This window comes from Mchenga conophoros, linkage group LG9, assembly GCF_057382185.1.
Source record: "Mchenga conophoros isolate Kocher_MC1m ecotype Shallow Benthic linkage group LG9, M_conophoros_male_GT1.1, whole genome shotgun sequence".
NCBI lineage: Eukaryota > Metazoa > Chordata > Actinopteri > Cichliformes > Cichlidae > Mchenga > Mchenga conophoros.
In genome coordinates this window covers 2,970,096-2,995,308 of record NC_140534.1, presented here as the reverse complement: position 1 = coordinate 2,995,308, position 25,213 = coordinate 2,970,096, and the positions used below count along the sequence as shown (strand labels likewise).

The 25,213-nt window shown below is 42.6% G+C and overlaps 2 protein-coding genes and 1 pseudogene across 4 annotated transcripts in view; 2 read left to right on the top strand and 1 right to left on the bottom strand.

The window, feature by feature from the left end:
- Window positions 1-25,213, top strand: part of plppr5b (phospholipid phosphatase related 5b) — a 139,907-nt gene that overhangs the window by 30,628 nt on the left and 84,066 nt on the right. For both annotated transcript variants that reach the window (XM_085286153.1, XM_085286154.1), the window contains one exon: window positions 10,760-10,892. In XM_085286153.1, the coding sequence (XP_085142279.1) occupies window positions 10,760-10,892 (133 nt within the window). The remainder of the gene's footprint in view (window positions 1-10,759; window positions 10,893-25,213) is intronic.
- LOC146566603 (uncharacterized) lies at window positions 12,976-15,029 on the top strand (annotated as a pseudogene). Its single transcript, XR_014893799.1, has 3 exons — window positions 12,976-12,991; window positions 13,309-13,444; window positions 13,727-15,029. The product of XR_014893799.1 is annotated as an uncharacterized LOC146566603 (transcript).
- LOC146566602 (uncharacterized) lies at window positions 15,001-17,537 on the bottom strand. Its single transcript, XM_085286152.1, has 4 exons — window positions 17,046-17,537; window positions 16,473-16,667; window positions 16,308-16,384; window positions 15,001-16,051 (listed from the first exon to the last, which is right to left on the bottom strand). Exons 1-4 carry the CDS (start codon window positions 17,076-17,078, stop codon window positions 15,412-15,414), a joined length of 945 nt encoding a protein of 314 aa, XP_085142278.1. The 5' UTR covers window positions 17,079-17,537; the 3' UTR covers window positions 15,001-15,411.

The following is a 25,213-nucleotide window of genomic DNA, read 5'->3' as shown; positions in this document are numbered from 1 at the left end:
ACTGTGAAATTAATATTTTTATGTATTAAAATTGCTACTCCCCTTTGTCTAGAATTATAACAAGCTGAGAACACATTAGGAAACTCAGGTGTTTTAAGTTCATTCGAACCTCTAAGAGGTCTGTGGGTCTCTTGTAATAGGACAACATCTGCCTGTAGTTTTTTGAGTTGGTTAAATATTTTTAACCTCTTTTCTCTGGAGCCAGCTCCATTTATATTCCATGTAATGAACCTCAGTGTACCCATAGATGTGTGTGTATAACTAGGGATGTATGCTGTGTGCGTCGCTTAGACAGGTGGAGAGAATACGTCACTTGTTCATAAATAAAGAGAAGGAGAGAGAGAAAAAATGTGTGGCGAGATGCTCCCTGAGTCTGACTTTGTGTATGCATAGTTACTAATATGAGTAGGCTTGGCTTAAGTGTGTGTGTATCTTATATGACTGTGTGCGCTGTCTGACTGATGTAAATGTGCTGCCGTTGAGCGCATGGTGCGTATGTGTCGAAATAAAGGATGTTTGTGGATGAGTGTCGAAGCAGGTGATCGAGGCAGTGAAAGGAATAAAGAAAGAAACCAAGGACAGGGGTGAGCAGCATAAAACCAAGAGGGGGAAAAGAGAGGAAAAAAAAAACGAGAAGAAAAAAAAACAGAAACAAAACGTAAACATTCCAATTAAATCACTGACGGAGAGTGACGGTGTTAATTCTGCTATGAAAGCACACTTTAAGATGCGATTTGATGCTGGTAAGTTAAACAGATGTTAATGCAAGTTAGTGTGAGTGGATAGGGAAAGGGTGTAGCTGATTCTTATCTGGTGTGAGGTTAATACAGCCACGGAGTGATGTTGGGGTCGCGGTGGAGCTGTCCGTCCACGTACAGCCGGTCCACAGCGATGACAGCGCGGGAGCCCTTCTGGATGAAGCCGCGTCGGATTGGGAAGAGGACCCTGCGTCGTTCCAAGATCTCTTTGGGGAACTGGTCGTTCACGCTGAAGTCCGTTCCTTTTAATTCCCTGCCGCGGCTTTTCACATGTTGCTTTTGTTTGAAGTGGCCGAATTTGGCCACGATAGGACGTGGTCTCCCGGCCGTAGCCCGAATGGGGCCGAGGCGATGTACCCTATCGAAGACGATGTTCTTCACAGTGTCCTCCGGCAGCTTCAGGTGGGTTTTGATGAAGCTTTTTACCGTGGTCTCCGCGTCCTCTCCAGCGGCTTCTGGAATACCAGAAAATACCAGATTATCACGCATGCTACGAGCTTGTAGATCGATAACTGGGGGCAAGTTTTACACGCTGTGGTCTGTTTAAAAGAATTTCACTCGCTGGGCCCACGTCCTCATTTGAGGTTTGACAGCGTTTTAGTAGGTAAAGGTGATGCTTGGACATGAACTGAGCTGTGGTTTGGGGAAGGCCTCGAAGGGGACTGGCGGCGGCTCCCGGGCCTGGCAGATCATCTCCGAGGCAAGCTTTCCCAGATGAATGTGCCTGATCCCATCTGCCGGTGGATCACTGACTTCCTGACGGACAGGAAGCAGCATGTGAGGCTGGGAAAGAATGTCTCGGACTCCCGGACCATCAGCACCGGCTCCCCTCAGGGCTGTGTTCTTTCTCCTCTGCTCTTCTCCCTGTACACCAACTGCTGCACCTCCACCCACCAGTCTGTCAAGCTAATCAAGTTTGCAGATGACACCACCGTTATTGGGCTCATCTCGGACGGGGATGAGTCTGCCTACAGGAGGGAGGTTGAACGTCTGGTGTCCTGGTGCAGCCACAACAACCTGGTGCTGAATGCCCAGAAGACAGTGGAGATTATTGTGGACTTCAGGAAGCACACAGCCCCACTCCCCCCCATCATCCTGACTGACACCCCCATCACCTCTGTGGACTCATTCCGCTTCCTGGGTACCACCATCACCCAGGACCTGAAGTGGGAGCCCACCATCACCTCCGTCATCAAGAAAGCCCAGCAGAGGATGTACTTCCTGAGGCAGCTGAAGAAATTCAACCTGCCAACACGGACGATGATGCAATTCTACACCGCAATCATCGAGTCCATCCTCACCTCCTCCATCACCGTGTGGTACGCTGGAGCCACTATCAGGGACAAACAGAGATTGCAGCGTGTTGTGCGCTCTGCTGAGAAGGTGATTGGCTGCAGACTCCCATCTCTGCAGGACCTGTACACCTCCAGGACACTGCGGCGTGCAGCTCGGATCTCAGCTGACCCCTCTCACCCTGGACACAGTCTGTTTGACCTGCTCCCCTCAGGCAGGAGGCTCCGGTCCATTCGCACCAGAACCTCTCGCCATAAGAACAGTTTCTTCCCCTCTGCTGTTGAACACATGAACAATAAACGTACGACTGTTCCCACCACTAACACATGACCCTACGCTGTGTTCACTGCATCATTCCATGTTTGGCACTGATCACCACCTGCACTCATGTATATATCTTTCTACGTAGCACTTTTAATTCTTATTCTCATGTATATATCTCATGTATATCTCATGCATATATCTTTCTACGTAGCACTTTTAATTCTTATTCTTACTTTTATTTTTTCATGTCTATTTAAGCGCAATTTATGACAGTATGTTTGCACTGAAGCACCGCAGCAATTTCCTAATGTTGTAAACCTGCTCAACATTTGGCAATAAAACCCTTTCTGATTCTGATTCTGATTCTGATCCCCATGTACTAAACAGAAATGAGGAAGTTAAAGAATTGAGAACAAGGAGGGAGGGAGGGTGGGGAATGTAAATGAGAATATACAGCTTGCAGAACTGGGGGAACCTCTGTAGATGACAACCGGAAGGAGCGTGTTTGGAGGTGTGGTCCTGCTCCTGAAATTCCGATACATAATCTCCAAGTCTTTAATCCAGGTACAGGCTGAATGTGGGAGCTTCAGGTCCAGCACTCACTGCACTACAATGGCCGGCATACTGAATGCTTACCTGTAACCTATTTACCTGAGTGTTCCAGGAGGGTCAGCGTGGTATGAAGAGTGATGGCAATAGCATCCGCAGTGGAAGGGTCGATCCTGTATGGGGTTGAATTGTGCTGGGAGGCAGGCCTCTGTGTGCTTCTTACACCTTTTAATCCAGAAACGTAAGTGGACTATCTATTGAAGCAAGGATATTTCCAATATCTGTGACATATCCAGTGTTCTCAGTGTTAAAGGCAGATCTGTAGAGACTGTGACTTGGAAAGTAAAGTGATTTGTTAGTTGTTATTTTCAGTTGTCCCAGCACAGAGTGCTGGCATTCATCTCCATGAAGCCATCCCAGTGAGTTTGCATAGAGGTGTAAGGAACAAACAAGATGTTTTTCCAACACTGATGCTTGTCACAGATCTGGGTAACACTGCTATGTTTGGTGTTGTACAGTCTGGCTTTTAGACAGATTTGCTCTGATGCTCACTGGGCTTAGCCAGAAAGCCCCATGCTCTGCATATCAGCCCAGAGGTGGTGCAGCTGGTTTCATGCTGCACACAGACCCTCAGCCTCCTGTTAATATTACATATTAGACAGGTCGGAATAGTTATTAATAGTTTTTTTGTTTATGTTATTTTTTCTGGTAGTGGTGGTGGGCGGGGGTGTACCATGCCACACAACATGCCATTTACAGCCTACGGTAGTTTGCAACAGCCATTTCTTTTGCATCCATTCCCTTCTTATCCCTGTTGGCGGGAGGGGGATGAAGCAGACCCCCTGGACAGGTCGCCAGTCTGTCGCAGGACTAATGTAACAGAGTCATAAATCACATTGTTATAATTACACAAAATGTATTCTAAACCCCCAAACTGCTCCTATCATACCTGACTTTTAGGACCTCCAAGCCTGTAGTTATGTTCATTATCAGTTAGAGCCCCTCCTTATTGTTTTCTTCTTCTTCTTTGGTGCAATCCTATAAATACAGTGTACCCCTTTTGCCTCTCCCCTTTTTCTACAATTCCCCTGTGGGAGAGGTGGGTGTCATTTCTTTCCAACACCTTAAAAACACACATAATTCATATTTAGCCACCCTGATGTTTATGATTGCGATGTTAGTTCAGTTATTGTCATTATTAAGCCTGTTTTTGTAAGATGTGATAAGTGTGTAGTATGTGTGTATCATAAATGTGTTTTAGGCTCCATAAATGCTAGCATGAATATATACTCCTTGCTAGCTTGGGAGTTGTGGTGGGTTGAGCTGGAGTGGGCAAATTATTTACTTGGAGGTCTTTCTTTCTTTTACCTTTTTTTATCAGGTATGTCGGATTTCATGTTGATGTTTTTGTTTTATCTTATGTCAAATATGTTACGTGTAAATGCATATTTTATGTTTAATGTAAAAATAAATGCCCTTTTTCTACAATTCCCCTGTGGGAGAGGAGCTGGAGTGGGCAAATTATTTACTTGGAGGTCTTTCTTTCTTTTACCTTTTTTGTCAGACACAACGCAGAATCACACCGGTTACACTAACACATAGAGACAGACAACCGTTCGGACTCACATTCACACCTATGGGCACTGACGCTCTGACGCTCTGTTCTCTGAAAAAGACCTGTTGTATAATTCTGAAATGTACATTATTTTTCAGTTTTGGGTAACCCTACCCTTTTGTAACCTCTGGCAGTTAAACCAGTTAAGTCACCACTTACCTTTGTACCATCAAGCTATTCATTGGACTTGAACCACTTGAATAGCAAAAAAAACAGAAAAATGAGGGTGTTATAAAACGTTTGACAGGTGGTGTACCTGTCGGACTGAAAACACCTGAATTTTAAGATTTTGACATATCAAACACGGTTGTTTGATATGTTGCAGGCACTTCCAGTTTCATAATGGGGAAAGGCTCTCCTTCTGTTTCTGCACTGGTCCCATGTCCTGCTGTTTGGGTTGAAAATGCAAACTCATCATAGTTTAAAGATTCAATATTAAATCTTAAAGGTTGATTTTAATTTTAATTTCATTCATATAAGTTTTATGCTACTCTTCATGCTGTGCTTGTCCCCACAGAAATATAAATGACTGAATAAGTGAGTGTGTAACCATGCTGTGGTTGGGGTGTGTTTTAGTCTATTAAAAAGGTTCACAGACCCCTGAGCAGCCATAACAATCTCTTTCATAATTCATCTTACAAAGGAACAAAAAGGAAAACACTGTTGCTTATGTTGGAGAGAAAACAAATGTGCTTAAAACTGAGAGAACAGTTGTGTCATTGTTAGGAGACTTGGTTTGGTTGAAGCGACATCTGCTTTGGATAGATTTGGAACTTTTTTCTTCAATATATGAATCTGAGCACATAACTTAGTTTGATGCCAATATTTAGACCTCACTCACCTTTTTTCACTCATTATGTATTTATACACCACTCTGCATTTAATCATTAGTTATTATTTATCTCTAGCCATCTTACTCTGTGTGTCTGTTTTCTGTTAAAAGGAAACGTTTTGAATGCACAACCTTACACATGAAAACACTCCCTGCCCCTGATCAGCACAGCCATCATCATTCTGAACCACACAGGCGTTTCTAAATTCCTGCATGCTTCTATGCTTAAAATATGTCTTAAGAGAGGGTTCTGCAACCTTTTCTATCTCTGTTTTATTATTGGAAAGCACTTTGGTCAACTTTGTTGTTTTTAAAAGTGCTATATACAGTAAATAAAGTTGGATTGGATTGGATTTTCTAGCAAGATGAGCATCAACAGCTCTTCATGCCATGAGTACTTTATCATGCACCGTGGTGGCCAGTCATTGATGGGGCTGCTTGTTTTGGGCCACTGTTCAGAGCCTCCTTTTAAATGACTGCTGTGTACAGATGCATACCACACAGACGAGAGGCTTCAGTGTCTAAAAATGTCCTGGGAATCTCTTGGTGTCAGCATGCTCAAATCTTCTTCAATTTACTAGCTAGGTCTCACTGTTCTGGTAAAATGGATTGCCACTGCAAACCCAATTATTGGCTTGAGAATTGAGACGTATTGAGACGCTGGTTCAGTGTAAGTGGATTCTGTCTTACTGATGAACAGAGCTCAGTGCTTTGATATAGACTGGTGTGAAATTAAATAAGCAAGATTCAAAGAGAAGAGACTGAAAGAAGTGAGCAAGTTCATCCCTGACTGAGGAGCTGCTGAGGTCACCCTGGCCTTGTCAGCATGACTTAACCAATGGCGTATAGCTCTACAGTGAGGACGATAAGGACATAGAGAGGGCAGAGAGGTGGTTAAGGGACTAAACAAGTAGCACATTGTCACTGTGGACCTGTCAGCTTGTGTTACAGCCAGTGAGAAAGTGGGACAAAGTGCTGCTCAGGCTTTTTGGAAATCAGGCAGCCCCTTAGCCATTTCTTGCCATTCTCAATGATGATCACAGGCAATACACTGGGGTTGCTAAAGGGTCTGGCTAACCCTAGCAAGCAAGACTTTTAATAATAACCCCTGAAGTGGTAACTTACGGTAATAACATGTCCATGATCAACAATCTGAAGGTAGAGAGTAAATAGTTCTAACATTAAAAAAAATAAATCATCTGATCCTTACCAGGTAAATGTAGTCAAATAAAACCAGAAGAACACATGAAATAATACACAGTGCCATTATTTATTTAACTAAATGTAAGGAATTCTGGCCCACTGTTTTTCCACAAATGCTTCAGTTGTGTGGCGTTTGTGGTCATTCCTTTATGCACAGCTCTCTTGAGGTCCTACCACAGCATTTCAAGGTCTGGACATTGACTGGGCCTCACCTCTGACTCTAGAATAGTTTGGCATATATAAGAGTTTGTGGTTGACTCAGTGAATGTGGAGTACCAGGTGACCAGCATCTCCACTCATGTCTCATCTGTTCAGAGAACTTTGCTCCAAAAGTCTTGTTTGTTCAGCTTCCCATGGGAACACCTCCAATCATATTTCTTCAGAGTCTTTCTAACTGTACTGTCATGAACTTTAATATTTAATGTGCTAATTACAGCCCACAGGGTCTGAGATGGAGTTCTTGGGATTTCGCAGTTTCTCTTAGCATTGCATGGTGAGCTGAGCTCAGGTGAATTTCTGGGACTTGAACCATCTTTAATTTTCCAACTTGTGAATGGTATTTCTTACTGTAGATTATTCTAAGATAATACTTTAAACTATTTCATAACCTAGATAATTATGCATGGGCTACAAAAATGATGTAGTGGAGATATGATATTGTAGCAGCCTTACTCCGTGTGTAGCACAGCGAGAAGCTTGTTTGTGTTCTTTGCTGATATTCTAATGATGTTTGATTCCTTGGAAAGTGATTCTGTCACTACTTAAAGTGTGCTTGTAGCCGTAAAGCAAAGTGATCCACCCGCGATGCAGTAGTGTGGCCATGTATGCAGAATACATTTAACATTAAACATGAAATCAGATGGAAACTCTAAGGTCTGTCGCAGTCGTGTAAGAACCGTGTTGTAGTCCTGACAGCACACATGTATGTGGGGGACATGTAAGAACAGAGCTGTGCTGAGCATGTGGAGCCTACTCCTCCATGTCTTTTGTTGTTCCTCATAATAAAATGAGTGAAACCATGGCAACAGCACAAGTTTCTCCCATAATAAAAACAGCAGAAGATTTATCCTTTGTCCCTTTTTTACTTGTCACACTGCTTTACTGTGACATTTGCAGCCTAGCAACGGCACCTGATGATATCTGAGATGGCAGTAAAAATGCAAAAATAAATGGATGGATGGAACGTCACCACATTTCTCCCCGGGTACTCCCGCTTCCTCCAACAGTCCAATGACATGCAGTTTGTGGGGATAGGTTAACTGATCAATCTAAATTGCCCAATGGTTGTTTGTGTCTGTGTGTTGGCCCTGCGACAGACTGGCGACCTGTCCAGGGTCTACCCCGCCTCTCACCCTATGACAGCTGGCGTAGGCTCCAGCACCCTCCCGACCCTGAAAAGGATAAGCAGAAGCGAATGGATGGATATATATATATATATATATATATATATATATATATATATATATATATATATATATATATATATATTCGTGCTGTTAGCGTTAATCTCGTTAAAATGACGTTAATGCCATAACCGCATTATAGCAGCCACACGCTGCTATATATATATATATTTATATTTGTTAATTTGAGTTTATTACAGTTTAGGTTTTAGTTTAGTTTCCCCAGCTTGCCTTGTTTCCCCACCATCTTTAGTACAGCGGCTGAAATGAACATTGCTTTCCCTTCTATTCACTTTTTATGTGTTTATGTATGCAAGAGACCGTATAAGTAACTTTTGATTTTAGGATCACAAATAGTTCTTTCAGATTATATTTGACTATTTAGCATTTGTACATGATCTCTTTCCTTATTGTGTCTTTCTTCATGCCTTCTCCTCCACTACTCTTTCTCCTCTCTCATTTCCACCTCATTGTCTTCCTCTTCAAGCTTCATCTTCTGCACCGAAGTCAGGAGATGAGGCTCTAAAAATAGTATCATTACTACAATGTACTGGCTTGTAGAAGACATCTTGAGGTTTTAATTACTAACTATACTGGTGTGGTTAAAGGTTTCCATACAGTCACAATGGGCATGAATGTCATGGTAATTTGAGTCTTTTAATGATTTCTTTGAGCTCTTCTCTTTCCAGGTAATCACTTTTTATTGTAAGTTATAAAAACAGGATTGATTGGTCAAAAACTTGGGGGAGAACTTTCGGTCTAGCAGAATCAACATCAAAGTTTTGTACCTTCCGGTGCCAACAACAGTCCAGGCAGATCATCCCCCTCAAATTCCTCAGAGAGGGGGAATTCTCCCTGCTGTTAGTGTCTGAGTGCAACGGTCTATTCTACAATGGTAAATGGTAAATGGCCTGTATTTATATAGCGCTTTTACTAGTCCCTAAGGACCCCAAAGCGCTTTACATATCCAGTCATCCATCCACCCATTCACGCACACATTCACACATATACAATACATATATGTGTACAATAAAGGATAAAACAGTGACTTTTAGCCAGCATAGTTTGATCCTCATCATCGTCAGATAGGCTCATGTGGCTCTGTTTGAAAAACAGGCTTTAAAGTGGTCAGTGCAGTGTTACTGAGCACAGTGCAGGCCCTGCATTCTTTTACTGATGTTACGACTATCACGGTGTGCAGTGTATTTCATCCCAGTACATCCCTACCAGTGTCACCATGGAAATACAGCTCCTCATATCAATGATGAGTAGCTGACGTGGTAGGGTCATCACTTCCACTCCACCTGGTGCCAGTCGCGTTGGTGTTGAGTTTTATTTGGTTATATTTTATCAGTTGTCTAATGTAAGAGATCTATCGTGTGGACTCTTTCAGTGGCTCCAGAGTGCGATGCTTTACATTCACCTAATGAGTGAAAGCAGCCTGGTTTGATCCCTGGAGGAACCAAATACACTGCTTAGTTAACTGTCCCAACAGACTGGGAAATAAAGTATTTGCAGGGAAAAACTTGGACATATGAGAGAAAGTGAGTTATGGCGCTATGATTTATGACAGGGGAAGTAAGAAAAAAATTGGCTTGGTTTGTCCCCAGTATACCTTTTTTGCTTTCTTCTGACCAGTGCTTGTGCTAGGTCCTCATCGGGGTCAGAGTTTTCTCCAGCACCAGGTCCCACTGACTACTTTGTCCTTTCACATATGTATCTATTACTATTACGCTGCATCGGCTCACTCACAGCATGGCTGTTATGTAATTTCTTCTTCGTCTTCTTCTGTTTTACTGACAGCTGGCAACCCATTTAATTAGAGCAGGTAGTTGTACTGCCCTCTAGTGGAAGAGAATGTAATTGTTCTGCCCGATACCCACACCGATCGCTTAGATTACTAATCAGGTGGAACCAGATAATCTTCCACGGCACACCTGATCATTTCTCACGGCACACCTATGTGCCGCGGTGCAGTGGTTGGGAAACACTGCCTTAGCTGAAGAGGAGTGACTGCGTCAACCACCGTACCTGTTTTTACTGGTCACCTCGGGTTTCTATCACTTTTCACTGGTTCCCTAAGCCACCGTAGTTTTTGTGTCTAAAAGCTATTATGTTCTGTAGTGGCATGATCTTTCATATTTTTCTCCTCATGAAGAGAAATCCCACATCCAGACCCAAACATGAGTGTGTCTGCTAACAGGAACTGTGTGTTTAATAAAGTGTGATATTACTCGGTGCCACACACATGTCAGTGATTCACTGACTGTTACACTGTTACACTGTTACACTGTTCTTTCATTCCACAAACACACACTGGCTTCTTTTGCATCAGTTACACATTCACCATTCTGCTGCTCACTGGCATCAGTGTCTGAAAACAATAATAAATACAGTTTATTTATAATTAATTTTAATGTTGCATTGAAGCTGCCTGACGTAAACAGCTGTTTAGAAAATTACTTGTTTGAAAGGTTTCCATCCGTCCCTGATTTAGACGTTTGCTCCAGCTCTTCAGACCTCACCCTGGGGACTGGAAGGATCAGTGGCCTGCCATGTTTGTCTGTAGCAGCTTTCTTTGGCTAATAGTCAACTTTAGAGAGTTGCATAGAAAGTGGGCTCGGTCCTGTTTTCAAAAGCATACATATTTGCACATAGACAGGCTTGAGTCCTTTTGTGTATTCAGCAGCTGTGTCACTAGTGATGGAGCCCACTGAGAGAGCACTGGTACGAATGACTGACAAAATAACACCACCCACACTAGCAGCACCCACTCACAGGTAAAGTGCTGCTCCTTTCAGTAATCTGTTTTCTTTGTGTATGTGGCCCCTATTTCTCCTAGATCACAGTGACAGAGACTGTGCTGTTTCTGGTCCAGTACACGTCCAAGGAGTTTGACCGTTTAGAGAAGACGGTGGCCACCGGAGACTGCTGTTACCTCAACCCACTGGTACGCAGGACATTCCGCTTCCTCGGTAAGTTTTAGGCGTGTGTATGCTTGTTTCTGTTACTTCACCTGTCAAAGCTGAATGTTTTTCCATAAGTCTGTGAGAAAACTGGCCACATGTGACATTCACATAATAAACTAGTTAGTTGAGTTTGTTGATCAGGTCCTTTGATCAACAAACACACTTTTTCCCACTAAACTGAAAAACTAAGATCGACTACAGGAACAGCACTGATGTTTTGGACGCTAGAAACAACTTTTCTTTCACTCAACCTGAACTAATCGTCTCAGTAAAGCTCCACCTGTTTGCTCTTTGCATTGTGTAACTGTGCCAGCGTCATCATTGCTGCTGCTGTTGGGTTATCAGTGTTTCTGATTAAAACTGGGGGCTCCTGAATACGTTTGTGTTGCAGGTCTGTTTTTAGTGGCAAATGTGGGTGCGTTTGCATTTCCACAGTGACAGTGGTGCTCTACAGAGCCATGCCTTAAACGAAGAGAAAGACCTCTTGGATAAGTATTATTTAAACCATGAAAGGACATTCATTACCTTTAAGTCCAACTACTTGTTCTAGCCTTGCCAGGAGAATATTGTGATCAACCGTAGGGCTGTGCGATATGACCAAAATCTCATATCCCGATATAAGACATCTATCATCCCGATAACGATATAAATCACAAGAATTTAACATTTTCTGTAAATTCTGTGAATCTCAGGCAGATTGACTTGCATTGAAGTGTTTCCAGCTGGGCGTCATGTACCTGGAGTTGAGACTTTTAACCGATGCATGAAACGATACATTTTTAGACATAAGTTGTAACGGCCGTTGTTTTCTTTGTGAGTATTTATTACACGGCGTGCTGCCGGGAAAAGCCTGCTCTAACGTTTGAGTCTAAGGTTTATTTTTTAGCACCCGATGGCTCTTTTTTGCTTCTCATCCATAAATGCTCTCCATACTCTTTCATGGGATTTAGTTTATTTTGAAAAGTCTCAACAGGATTTTGAGCTTTATTGTAAAAGGTATGCAAAACAAACAAGCAGACGGCGGAGCCACGCCATTTTTTTACCGTCTTGGTTGCTAACGACAACGTGTAAAAACAGGCACTTGTCCGTCCGTAGTGTGGTTATATTAAATATAAGACAAAGAGAGAACTTTAAGAAACTAATATAGCCACTACAGTGACCATCAAAATGATGAAAAACTAGAAAAATTTGCATTTCCTGCGAAAATGCTGTGTGGATGCCTTAACGCTGAAGATGTCTGCTGAAAAAAGCAGAAAAGGTTGAAAAAAAAAATGTTGCCCTGAGCAGGATTCGAACCTGGCCCTTCTGGTACTCAAGGCAGGCACATATCTCTCTGCGCCACAGTCTTTCTCACAAAGAAGAGGTGGAGAGACTGACAATTGTGCTGAAATGAGCAGAAGCTGCGGAGAATAGACTACTTGCACTAGGGCATGTGACGTATTTCCGTTTCCAAATAGTACCGCTTGTGCGTTTCCGGTACGTTTGCTTATCTATCGGTAGCTATGCTAATGTCGCTTCAGAATGAGTATAAAAAGGAAAGTATTTAAAACAGAACATTTTCAAAAACAGGAGAAGAAATACTCCGAGCATTGCTGTGTCCCACTTTGTTCAGCTTCAGCCAAATTTAACGGCATACTAAGTTTTCATGCCTTTCCGACCCATTCCGACTTGAGAAGACAATGGCTGGTAAATATACGCCGGGATCATTTCACGATTACCTCTCACACCAGGCTCTGCTGCAGACACTTTGCCAGTGATCAACTCATAGAGCCAACAACCCTCGATGGTCGAAGGCGGCTTATTAAAGGTGCTGTACCAACACTTTTTGAGTGGAATGGCTATAAAGTTGAACCACCGCGGCATAGTGTTTGGGAGAGAACGGAGTGACGCCCTGAACTAGTTCCTCCTGACGATCAAGAAGAGCACAGTCTTACAAGAGATCATGACTACTGCTCAGTCCCTGAGCCATCTGCATTGGACATATCTGCATCAGCTGCAGAAGACCTGTCCAAAGACGTGGAGACTCTGAGGAAGAAAATACAGGAGTTACGTGTCCAGCGAGAATTTGGGTTACAGCGTTTTGCTGACATCCGATTCTATACCAGGTACATCTAAGTTCTATTCAAGCTAACTGTTTAAAATATACCAAGGTCACCATCAGTTAAATTTCGAAAGTTTTTCCAGTCTTAATGAAAACAAAATAGAAATTTACTTTTTCTCTGCTGATTGTATGTTTTATGTAGATGCTTTAGTATTTAAACAATATCCTAATGCTACAGGTAAAATACAACACCAAATACTCTTAATCAGACTATTTTATACAGCAATGCCATTAGCATATTTGTCACAGTTCACATTATTTTTATGTCAGTGTGTAATGTTAATTAATGATTGACACGATGTATGTCTCTCTCGTGAATAGATTTCCAAGCTATGATCATTTGATGGCATTCTGGGTTTTGATTGAGCCTTGCATCTATAAAATGATCCGGGTTTCAAGAGCCAAGTCAGCTGCCAATCGGAACGAAGAAGTGTTGACACCTGCACGCACATCAACGGTAGGTTATGGGTTTGTTGGTAGTTAGAACTAGAGGTGTAATGTTATTGTATTTATGTACAATAACATTACATTATGTACAGTAGCATACATACACAGGTGTATGTATGCTAGACTCAGTATCCTTTACATACATACACCTGTGCACTACAGCACCTCATTGTTTACCCCATGGTACAGTATGGTATGCATAACCATTACAAAACATTTAGCCAAGAAAAGAATAATTTTACTAGTTCATAGCTTAAGGAGTAACATTTTCCCTTTTGTTTTCACCTTCCAGAGGCAGCTGCTACAGCCAATTGATGAGTTTTTTCTTTTCCTGGTTTTCCTGTCAGTTGGTTTGAAGGAGAGGGACCTGGCACACCAATTTAACATACACCAGTCCACAGTGAGCCGCATTATTGCAACATGGACAAATTTTCTTGCCACTGCACTGGGGTCTCAGTGCATCTGGCTTACACGTGAAGGAGTGCAAGCTTACTGAGGAATTCAAAGATTTCTCAGACACCCAGATGATCCTTGACTGTACAGAGCTGAGGTGTCAGACACCATCCTCACCACTTCTCCAAAGTGAAATGTACTCTTCGTACAAATCCCACTGTATGATGAAAGCCCTGGTTGGCATAGCTCCACATGGTCCAGTGACATTCATCTCTAATCTGTATGCTGGTTCGGTTAGTGACAAGGAACTATTCAAACAATCAGGCATTGCTGAGAAGTTGACTGAAGACATGGCAGTGATGGTAGATAAGGGCTTCCTAATCACTGATTGTTGTAAATGCAAAGTGTACTGCCCACCTTTTCTATCTAAGCAGAAGCAGATGCCAGCATACCAGGTTAAGGAGACGCAGGCCATAGCCAGACTCAGGGTACATGTGGAGCGAGTCATTAGGAGGATCAAACAGAACAAACTTTTTGATAGCATCATTACCATGTCACATGTTTATAATATCAACCAACTGTTTGCAGTGGCATGTATGCTGTCAAATTACCAGAACACAGCATTAGTTAAAAAATGGGTTAAGTGAGACAAGATGGATTTTTCCCAAGACACCAGTGCCAGTAACTTATGGAAAATGACCTGCAGCTGAGGCCACTACAGTTGCATTTCTTCCTTCTCAGCTGACAATACTTGATTACAGAACTGGTACTTGAGTGCCGATAGTTGAGTTTCAGTTATTGATAATTCAAATTCATTGCAAATGTTTAATGTTAATAATACTGTTTAATTATACTACTATTACTACTATTCAGATTCAACAAAACTGTTTATCAAAATTATAAAGTAAATCACTAAATCGTTTTAAAACCATAAGTGACATTGAACTTTTGTAACATCAAAAATACCATTTGTCATTTTCTACAGTTCAGTTGTGTTATTGTCTAAATGTATATCAGTATGCTAGGCATGGAGTTTTAAATACTTACCATGTAAATAAGTTCTGCACAAATTCAACGTTTTAATGTGTGTTTTAAAAATTAAATTGATGCCATTGCTTAAATAACAGTTTATTGATGTCACATAAAGGTAACATGTAACAACAAAAGAATTCATGAAATATATTGAAAATAAAACATCAGTTATTTTGTTCCAGCCAGCCTGAAGGATCTGTTTTTCTTTTTGCTGTTTTCACTGTTCATTTTTTCAAACACAGGTATCTTGGCATATATATGTAAAAAAAGAAATAGTCTGCCTTTTCTCTGATTGCATTGTGCACATCTATATCCATGTATATTCTTTGCACTAGGTAGTCCTCTTGTGCCCACACAACAAAGTCACACCACTGCATCCCACTGATGAGCAGTTGTCCTTGCACTTGCCAGTAATATGCGTGGCTCTTTTTTAGTTTAGGGGTACCACGTTCCATCTGCACATATTTGCAGTCAATAAAGTTTTGTACATTGGGACATTTGAATTCGACGAAGCCAAACTGGGGGTATTCATTGGGGTCAAAAACAACACCATCAGGAGATGCAGCAAGCAATGGGGTGAATGACCAGACCACAGGGTGAGTAGTTAACATTCATTAGCCTACTATACTCTGCTGCTATTGCAGGCTCCATCTCAGTTCCTCTCCTCATGTCTGCTGTCTGCCTTGTTCCCTTCAATATACGCTCTGCTAGTGACTCGGCCGAGCTCTGGCCTCTGACGTGACACACCTCCCGAAACCTAGAGGCAGTCACTCTGGGCCTGCGGAGCTGATGCCACTCAGACGAAGAGCTTTGCTCACGTGTAGCTTCCTCTATTTTGTGAGCCATTTCCAGAGTTACAGACAAGCTTTTCAGATGTAGAAGCTCTTCTTCTGAGCACACAAACACACAATCTGATGGCAAGATGTCATACCCCTCCAGAGGCAAGTGCGGTGTTGGTGGTGCATCGCGGTGTAGTGTGATGTACCGGGTTGTCAAAACCGGCTGCTGATATGACAGAACACTGCCCTCCTGCACCAGCCCAAAGGCACTTTCCACAAGGGGCTTGTCAGGTCTCATGTTCATTGTGGTCACAAGTGGCCTGTCCTCAATATTAAATTTTGCATATGCCTCCGTTATTCTGAACAAGCAGGGATCTGGTAACGGACCCACCATGCCTCTGTAGAAGCCACTCCTAAAGAAAACATCAATGACAATAATGTAAGGAAGAAGGTTATTATACTGAACAACAACTAAACTAAAAACTAAAAGGTGTAAAACAGTGGTGCATAAGTTAGAGACTGGGATGTATATGTACATGACTGAGTTAGCCGTCTTCAGAAAGTGTAATGTTGTATGTAAATTAATACCTATTCTGACACATGTATGTATGAAAAAAATAGCAACATACATTTGTAACACGTGAAACCAAATTTTACAAATGTAATTACCGTACTCCAGTCTGGGCCATCCTATTTGGTACCGGCTTAGTGAAGATCATGGAGTTGATGGGTCCTGGCTTCACACCCTAACAGAAGACACATTTACTATGGATGGTGTTGCTGTTCATATGTAAACATGGACTAATTCAAAAACTTTAACCTCATTTAAATTACCACTGTCCGTGGCTTGTGCCATTGCTGTTCAGATTCCGTGCAGCTATGCACAGGGGGGACAACCGGCACTCTGAGTTGTGAGTAGTGTGCTGTTTGGAAGAGCAGTGCCACTGTGTGATTGCACATAACAGCGCCTGCCACACAGGAGCACTGGCTATGTGTCAGTATCACCGGCGATGAATCCAGAAGCTTAATCTAAGAAGAAAGAACGAAAATTAAAAATGTAACATCTTCATGGAAGAGCTGAACAGGAACATAGTTCAGTGTTATGGTTACGTACCCTCCTGAATGCTTAGTGTTTCCTTCTCTCCCTATTAAAACAACTTAACCATGCTTGATAACTGTAATAACTTAGATTGTGTATATTTGCAGTATTAACTTGTTGTCAAATGTTTCTGATCACCCAAACACACGTTGATTTAACTATCTGACTAGTCAAATTAGGAGTGATAAAGCAGGGAGACAAGGAAAACATTCAAGTTGATGGGCCTTTAGGAATGAACTTAACTAATGCTTAAATGAACTGAACCCCACAGAACGGGGATTAACAACTTTACACAGCTTCCTGCCTACACTTAGTCTGTGTGGTGCCTCACTCTTCCTCATCGACCTGTAGCACAGGGCTCTCACACCGACCTCCCCTGACGACCTGTCTTTATTGGACACTGAATAAAGATACAAGTACCATTAGCATTATTTCTGTATTACTCATTTCAGCATGTCTTAAACATATATATTTTACACTTAGCAAGAGTAGCATTAGGTAGTTAACTACCTCCATAGTTAGCCAACTACCTAACGCCATTATAACAGTGTCTAACTACAAAAGTGACATTAGTTAAGAAAACCTCAACTATAGTTTAGGACGACATAAAACACCGTTTAAGAAAACATGTAATGTAGAGAACTGACATCAAATGAAGGACATAGCGGAGTAACGTAGTGTTTGCATTTGACGTTAGCTAGCGTTTCTTTGTCGGTTAATTTACGTTTTCTTACCTTCGTAGTTGTGTATATATGATGCAGCATATAACTTAAATCCTTTATCTGAACATCGGTGATGTTCAATTTTGGGAGCTCTTGTAGGCATCGAGTGTAGAACGTCGCCATGGTTTAACCGCACCGGAAGCACTGGAGCAGGACTACATAGAACGCGGAAGTGTTAGTGCAAATAGTCCATTGGGCTGATAAGAGGTGGAAAGGCTGAAAATTTTACAGAAGAGGTGAATAAGTAGAATTTCTGCTGAAAAGAGATGAAAATTCTGCTGAAAAGAGTTCAATCAGCACAATTTCTACTGAAAAGAGTTTAATCAGCAGAATTTCTACTGAAAAGAGTTGAATAAGCAGAATTCTCCTGAAAAGAGGTTTTTGCTGAAAATAGCAGAAAAAACTGAAAAACTTTTCTGAAAAGAGTTCAATCAGAAGAATTTGTGCTGAAAAGAGTTCAATGAGCAAAATTCTGCTGAAAAGAGGTTTTTACTAAAAACAGCTGAAAAGCTGGTATTTGTGCTGAAAAGTGGTGAAAAAACTGAAAAGTTTGCTGAAAAGGGCTGAAAAAGCTTAAATTTGTGTTGAAAAGAGTTAAAAAAGTTTAACTGTTGATTGAAAGAAATGTTGCCATAAGCGGGATTTGAACCCGGGCCTCCAAGTCTGAGAACTGACGCTCATCTCACTGAGCTAAAACACAGGTCAGCCCGGCAAGGAAAATCAGTGAGGCCACTGATGATATGGCAGAAATGGGCAAAAAATATTGCAAAAAAAATTCAATATCTCAAAAAGTATAGAAGTTATGAACACCAAAAGTCATAGCCGGCATTAGCAGAAAGAGCAGAATTTTTTAAAGTTTGAACGGTGAAAATCGGATGAAAACTGTGGGAGTAGTTAAGTGCCAAAAAGTGTACGGAAGCAACTGGAATATAGTGGAATAAAGAATAAAGAGAAACAGGATCTCAATAGTGTTTGTGTGGATGCCCTTGAGGGCATCCACACAAATATTGACGTAAACAGTTTCTTTTGCGACACCACGAAAAAAACGATAGCGTAAAATGAAACGATGGACGTTTTTATATCGTCAGCTGATATATATCGTTATATCGAACAGCCCTAATCAACCGCATCGTTAAGTCAAATAAAACTAGGACCACTGAGCGCCCTGAATCAGCAGTTAAAAGGAGGTCATTAAAAACTCTTAATAGCGCTGTCTCGGTACTGTGGCGTGGTTTAAACCCAGATTGGAATTTCTCGCTGATTCCATTAGTCTCTAACAAGGTCAGCAATTTATGAAGGACTATTTTTTCCGAGATTTTCCAATAATGGCGGTTGAGGCTGTGATGCTGTGTTCTTTGACCAGGAGAGATCTTCTGAGATGTGCACACACAGGAACTTGGTGCTGCTTACCCTCTCCACAGCAGCACTGTTGATGGTTAGTGGGGTGTGCAGGGTGTGAGTTCTCCTGAGGTCTGTGGTGATCTCCGTAGTCTTCTCCACATTCAGGGAAAGGTTGTTGTTGCTGCACCACTCAGCCAGATGGTTAACTTCACTCCACTATGTCTCATCGTTGTTGCTGATGTGACACAGCTGTGTCTGAGGCCAACTTGATGTAGCTGTGTGATGGTGTGCAGTTGAGAAGGGGGCTCAACATACATCGTTGGGAGCCCACGTATTCAGTGTTCTTGAGCTAAAGGTGTTGTTGCCGACCCGTACTATCTGCTGTCTTCCTGTCAGGAAATCCAGCAGCCAGTTACACAGCGAGGTGCTGAGCCCCACCAGATCCAGTTTGTTAATGAGTTGCTGGGGAATGATTGTGTTGAATGCTGAAGTCAATGAACAGCACTCTAACATATGAGTCAGATGTGTGAGGGCTGATTGAAGGCAGTTAAAATTACATCATTGATTTGGCGGTTTGACCCGTATGGACCGGCAGGAATGATTTCCTGTGCCGTTCAGTGGTGCATTTGGGTAAGTTCAGTCTCTCACTGAACACCCTCCTGTGACAGGCCAGGATGTCATAGTGTGGGCGGGAGGTATTGTCCACCATTGTGCTCGCCTTGGACATCATAAGGGAGTCCAGCTCCATCCCCACAACATTGCTGGCTTTCCAGATCAGTTTATCGCGTTTGTTGTGACCATTGGCACCCTCGTCTCCTGGACTGGGGCAGGATGTCTCAGGATGGGCGACGCGGAACACCCACTTCACCTCCAATAACGGGCAGTCCTGGCGGATGTGCACTAGTCGCCCACATCTCCAGCACTCTTGCTCTGATGCTTGTGCTGCTCCGATGAGCTGAGCACAACTTCCATAGCCCTCATGACCTGCAGAGAAACAACAGAGGAGAAGGGGTTAGAGAAGGGGTTAGTATCCATTTCCAGTGGGAGGAAATGGCTAGAGCTCCATAACCACTGGCCGGGCTGGTGATGCCACCGGGTGCCTCTTCCTTTGGGCCAGGACTGGTCAGTTGGTCGCTGCTTGCCCCAGCTGCTCCCATGGTGGTTCCACCCAAGCTGCTTGAGGCTCGCCAGCCAGTGACAGTGAACTCACTCCACTGTTCTGACCGAGACAAACTGCTCCTGGACGACAGTGTCGAGCAGCTGAGGTTTACTTAGGGCTGCAGCTTCCTGGCCGTGGCTTCATGCAGTCGCCTCACTTAAGCGAAGGGCTGTCTGCAACCCTATCAAACTGTTCCGGAACCAGCACCAATGGTCTATCCAGTCTAGGATGGTCCATCTAATTTAGGAAGGGTGCCCTTGCTGTTGCGTGGAGGCTCATAACTGCCACCTGGGCCTCCTCCAGTCAGCAAGGAGCCAGAACAAGTGATGAGGTTTTCCAATACTTCTGTCTGCTGCTTGCTCCAGGCATGTACCTCCTCCAACTGCTTCAGATGCACAGCTGCCAGCTCAGACACCATCTGGGCCAGTGCCCCCATCAGCTACACAGGTTGGGGCTCTGTCATGCCAGCCTGGGTTTCAACACCACTGTAAAAAGAACCTGGCATGACCCATACATGGCTTCTTCCAAAACCTTTTTGCAATTTTCAGTGTCTCTCTGGCAGCTTGATTCCCATTGCACTCCTGTTAGCTGCCTCGATCAGCTGCTTTCTTAGACAGACACCAAGATCCCAACATGAGCTGAAGATGTTCATTTGGACTGAGCAGCATGGGCAGGATAAGCAAAGAGGACATCAGAGGGACAGCTCAAAGTTAAAGAGGTTGAGATGGTTTGGAGATGTGCAGAGGAAGGATACTGAATGGTGGACAAAGGATGATGAAGATGGACCTGAAGGGCAGGAGGGGAAGACCTCAGAGGAGGTTCATGGATGTAGTGAAGGAGGACATACAGAGGGATGGCCACTAAAGGATGCAGCGAAAGAGAAGAAGAAGAAGAAGAGCCCATGCGATAATATCCAACTTCAATGCAATATTTTTCTCACACGTCACACAAAAGGGCTAAGGAGAAGATCAGAGTAACAGAGTCAGTGTGTAAGAATCATTCACCGCAGGTTGGCCTCTTCTCTCTGATGGGTAATTGAGAGATGGAGATAAGACTGAGGAGTATTACATAGTTCCTTAGGGATGAATCCACTTGGGGGCCTGGCTTTATCCTTGCATTTACACATTCAGCACACTATTCATGCTGCTCCTTAACATTAACAGTCCTCTCATTGCAGACTAAAGCTCCTTTTATCCCTTTATCTTATATTGGAATTGGTTGTCTTGCGTTAAACAGTGCCAGAGTGTATCAGAATAAAGCTCATGTCTTAGTGTTAATTGATGTCAGTTATGAAAGTGCTCCACAGTGACTTTATGATAAAGTTGTCTTTTCCCAGCAACATGGAGAAGAAGGATGAAGAGCTTTAGCTGCAGAGGGGTTTTGTAAAGTGATGAAAGTGTGCCACATTAAGACCCTCCTCTCGTGTTAGGGTCGGCACCGACCCATTTTAAATTTCAAATGCATAAAAAAATCACATACATTTGTTTATTGTATCAAGGCTTTTTGACTTTGTCAGGAATCTCTATTTCTACAAAATAAAATAAAAAAAATTATTTTCACTAAATTATAAAATGCCCTAGTTGAAATTATGACCTTTGTGTTGTTAGGGTCGGTTTCGACCCAGGTATAATATTATGAGTATAAAGCAATAATTAAAGCCAAAACTGAAATCATAAGTGCACTGTCAGCTAAAACGCTTACAGCAAGCGCCTCTCCTAATCATATGAGCTTTAGGGGATTCTTATTTTGCATGTTTTTTGCAGTATACCCGCACAAAAACAAAACAAAATAAACACGGGCATGTGAGGTGACTTCACTATTTGAGTGGCCATTTGACTTCCAGAGTGCACATTTACAATTTGCAGCATACAAAAAATGAGAAGAAGATTCACAGTGAGCTAAGTTCAGGATCATATTTTTGGTGAAAATGAAGGAGAGGACACAGAGCAGCATAGCGATTCAGATGGGCAGGTTTCTAAGGAGGAAGACAATGTGGACTATCATCCAGAAGACACAGACACATCTGATCAGAGGTGGAGGTCGCTGGTGCTGAAGCTACTCCGGCTGAAAGATTCAAGTCCAAAAATGGTAAGATCTTTTGGAGCTCAGTACCTCATGATGTACATGGCAGGGCAGCTGCTGCAAATGTCATCAAAATGACCCCTGGAATCACAAGGTTTGCTCTGACCAAAGTCAGTGACATCAAGAGATGTTTTGAGATATTTATGCCATTGTCACTAGAAAGAATCATCATTACTATGATAAACCTTGAAGGAAAAAAAAGTCCATGGCGACATGATGAGGAATACCTGGATGCTTTCATTGTTCTTGCTGGAGTGTACAGATGCTGCAATGAGGCCACTGATCGTCTATGGGATGCATCGACAGGCAGAAACATTTTCTGGGCAACGATGTCACTTCACACATTTGATATCATTTTGATTCAAGAGTCCTCAGATTTGACAACAGAGAGACCAGACCGAGGTCTGACAAGCTTGCTCCCATCAGGGATGTCTGGGAGAGATGGGTGCAGCTTCTTCCACTGATGTTCATCCCAGGGCCAGTGACAGTGGATGAACGTCTTGTCCACTTTTTGAGGAAAATGCCCCTTCCGGCAATATATACCCAGTAAGCAAGGGAAAAACGGCAGAAAAATCTGGGAAGCCTGTGATGCAAAAACCAACTATGCCTGGAATGTACAGATTTTCACAGTCAAAGCTGCGAGTGGCACCCCTGAGAAGAAACAATGAAAATGTGTGGTCCTCCATATGACCACTGGACTGCAGGATCACAATATCAGCTGTGATATTTTATTTTATTTTTTACCAGATATGACCATGGACAAGAACTTCACAAAGGAAACTGAGGTGAAGCTGTATCATTGGGAAGTGATAAAAAGCCCACAATTACCCACGGCTATACCCAAAACAAAGGAGGAGTGGACTTTTTCTTTTTTTCAGTTTATATTAAAGGTCTACTGCTAAAAAAACAAACTTTTTTTGTCTTTTCTTGATGTAAATGTCTATGGGTCGAAATTGACCCGTAACACCATCGATGTCATTTTAGTTATTAATCTTAAAATGAAAAAAATCAATAAAACAGATTTATTTAGGAGATGTGTCCTATACCCCTCAGTAATACTCAGGTAACACAGAAAACTTTTATTTATTAATATGATTCTCTTGAGGTTAATTTTACAGTTTTTTTTAATTGAAATCGAGGGGTATAGTGACAAAAAAAGACCCAGAGGCCCACGCCAAAGGTATTAAAACCAACATTTTCATGGATAAGGAAGCCTAACAAGGTAACCAAGAGATGAGAAACAAATTGGATGATAACTTATTGTTTTTAGTATATTTTATAGCTGATTTAATTCACGGGTCAAAACCGACCCGCTAACATAAGAGATGATAACAGAAAGCTAACATGAGAGGAAGGTTAAGAATCAACACCATCCCCGCTAGAAGAATGACTTTAATGCAGATTCAGAATTGCTTTACCCTAAAACCGAGGCTCTGGCTCGAAGAGGAGAACTGCCACAAAAACAATATTTTATCCAACAAAGGAAAAGCTATTCTAAAAGCAAGAAGGAAGAACTTCATCATTATGAAGCACACGTCATTAGCACAATGTAGAGGCTATAGAACGGAGATAGATAGCTTAACTAAAAGCCTCACTTTAACTCTGTAATTCTCTCTGCTACAAGGTACAAAAGTGTCTTAAGCAAATGGCAGCTCAATTATACAAATAAAACAAGACGAGGATAGTGCTTTGCCCTCTGAAAAACTACTAATCACTGCGCCTGGCAAAAGAAAAAGACAGGCTTGTCAGAGGAAGCAGCAAGGAACTCAACCAAAAGTAAAATAAGATCAAATGAAATATAAATCCATGGAGGGCTGAGAGGGTGAAAATATGACATGCTGTTATTTTGAATTAAGCCTATTTGGTTCCTTTCTCAGCTCAATCTCATAGTAAAATTTAGAACAGCTACACTTGTGAACAGTGAAAATTATAGCACAATCCTATTTCCAAAACAGTTGGAAAATGTAAATAAAAGATTTCCCAATCTCATAAACCCACATCTTAATCAGAGGGCTTGATAGAACTAGAATCCCTAGAATAACTAGCACAATTTTTGAGTGGGTTGGAGGTGGGAGAATATGTCTGTGAAGGTTCTCAGTCAGGTGGGAGAAGCACTCAAACTACTTTGGTGTTTCAGCCCTTATGTGACAATATGATTCTTCATTTAGACTGACATGAACTACCACTTGCCACCAATACGAGACATCATCACTTGTGTAACCCCGATTCATTGGGTGTTTCGGCCGCAAACAACCATCTGCTATCTATGAAGGGAAAATGTACCATAGCAACATCCCAAAAAAGAAAAACAGGAACGAGGAAATAACAACAGGCAGTATGGTGGTTCATGCAGTGAGGACACCCCCACTCTCGTCACAGGCACCTGACTCACCAGAGCCCAAACACCAACACCTATGGTGGTGAGAGAATGACCCATGAACTCAGAGACCCTAAGCAGCCGCAACAATGAAGGTCAAGATCAAGCCACAGTGCACCAGCATGTAGAATCACAAAATGTACAGGAAGGTCTCTACCAGAGCCCACAGCTCATCAACCAAGGTCTAACAGAAAATAGATGGCTCATCCCAGACCCACCATAGCAACATAAAGACTGGAAGGAGCCTGCAGGAGCCGATGTACTGCAAAAAGACCCACAGAGGACACCTGCCAGCACAACCAGGGCGCTGAAGCACAACCCCAGTTGCATGGGCCCACCCAGCCACCCAGCCACCCACCCCCACCACTCCTGCCATCCCCCGATAGAGCAGAAGGTGCCCACCCCAGACAGCCGGATGCAGGGACCAGGCATTGGGCCTGCCAGGAGGACCCCAGCACAAGGCAGAGATAAAGGGAAGAGAAAGGACAGGAGGGGGGGGAGTAGGCGGGATCCGCCAATCTCCTGCCTCATCACCTCCAAACGCCAGATTGAATTGAAATTGAAACATCTTTTACATGTGTTAGTGGTTGTAAAGGGCTGTGGGTTGGACATTTTTGTCTTAACTGTGTTCTTTAGTTGTTGTTGTTAAACAGATGACTGGCTGATAGAACCTTACAGAGGTTTTATTTTGAGTTTGTGATTTCAAGGGTTTTCACCAGGCCGTTAAGGTGCAGAAGATCAAAGGGTTTTTGAGGCAGTTATGGCGTATAACTGAAGCGGTAATAAAGGGGAAGT

Coding starts and splice junctions, on each gene's coding strand:
- LOC146566602 (XM_085286152.1), bottom strand. CDS start 17,078: ATGAGGAAGAGTGAGGCACCACACAGACTAAGT. Junction 16,385..16,472: donor GGCACAAGCCACGGACAGTG/GTAATTTAAATG, acceptor GTCTTCTGTTAG/GGTGTGAAGCCAGGACCCAT. Junction 16,052..16,307: donor ATGGCCCAGACTGGAGTACG/GTAATTACATTT, acceptor TGTTTTCTTTAG/GAGTGGCTTCTACAGAGGCA.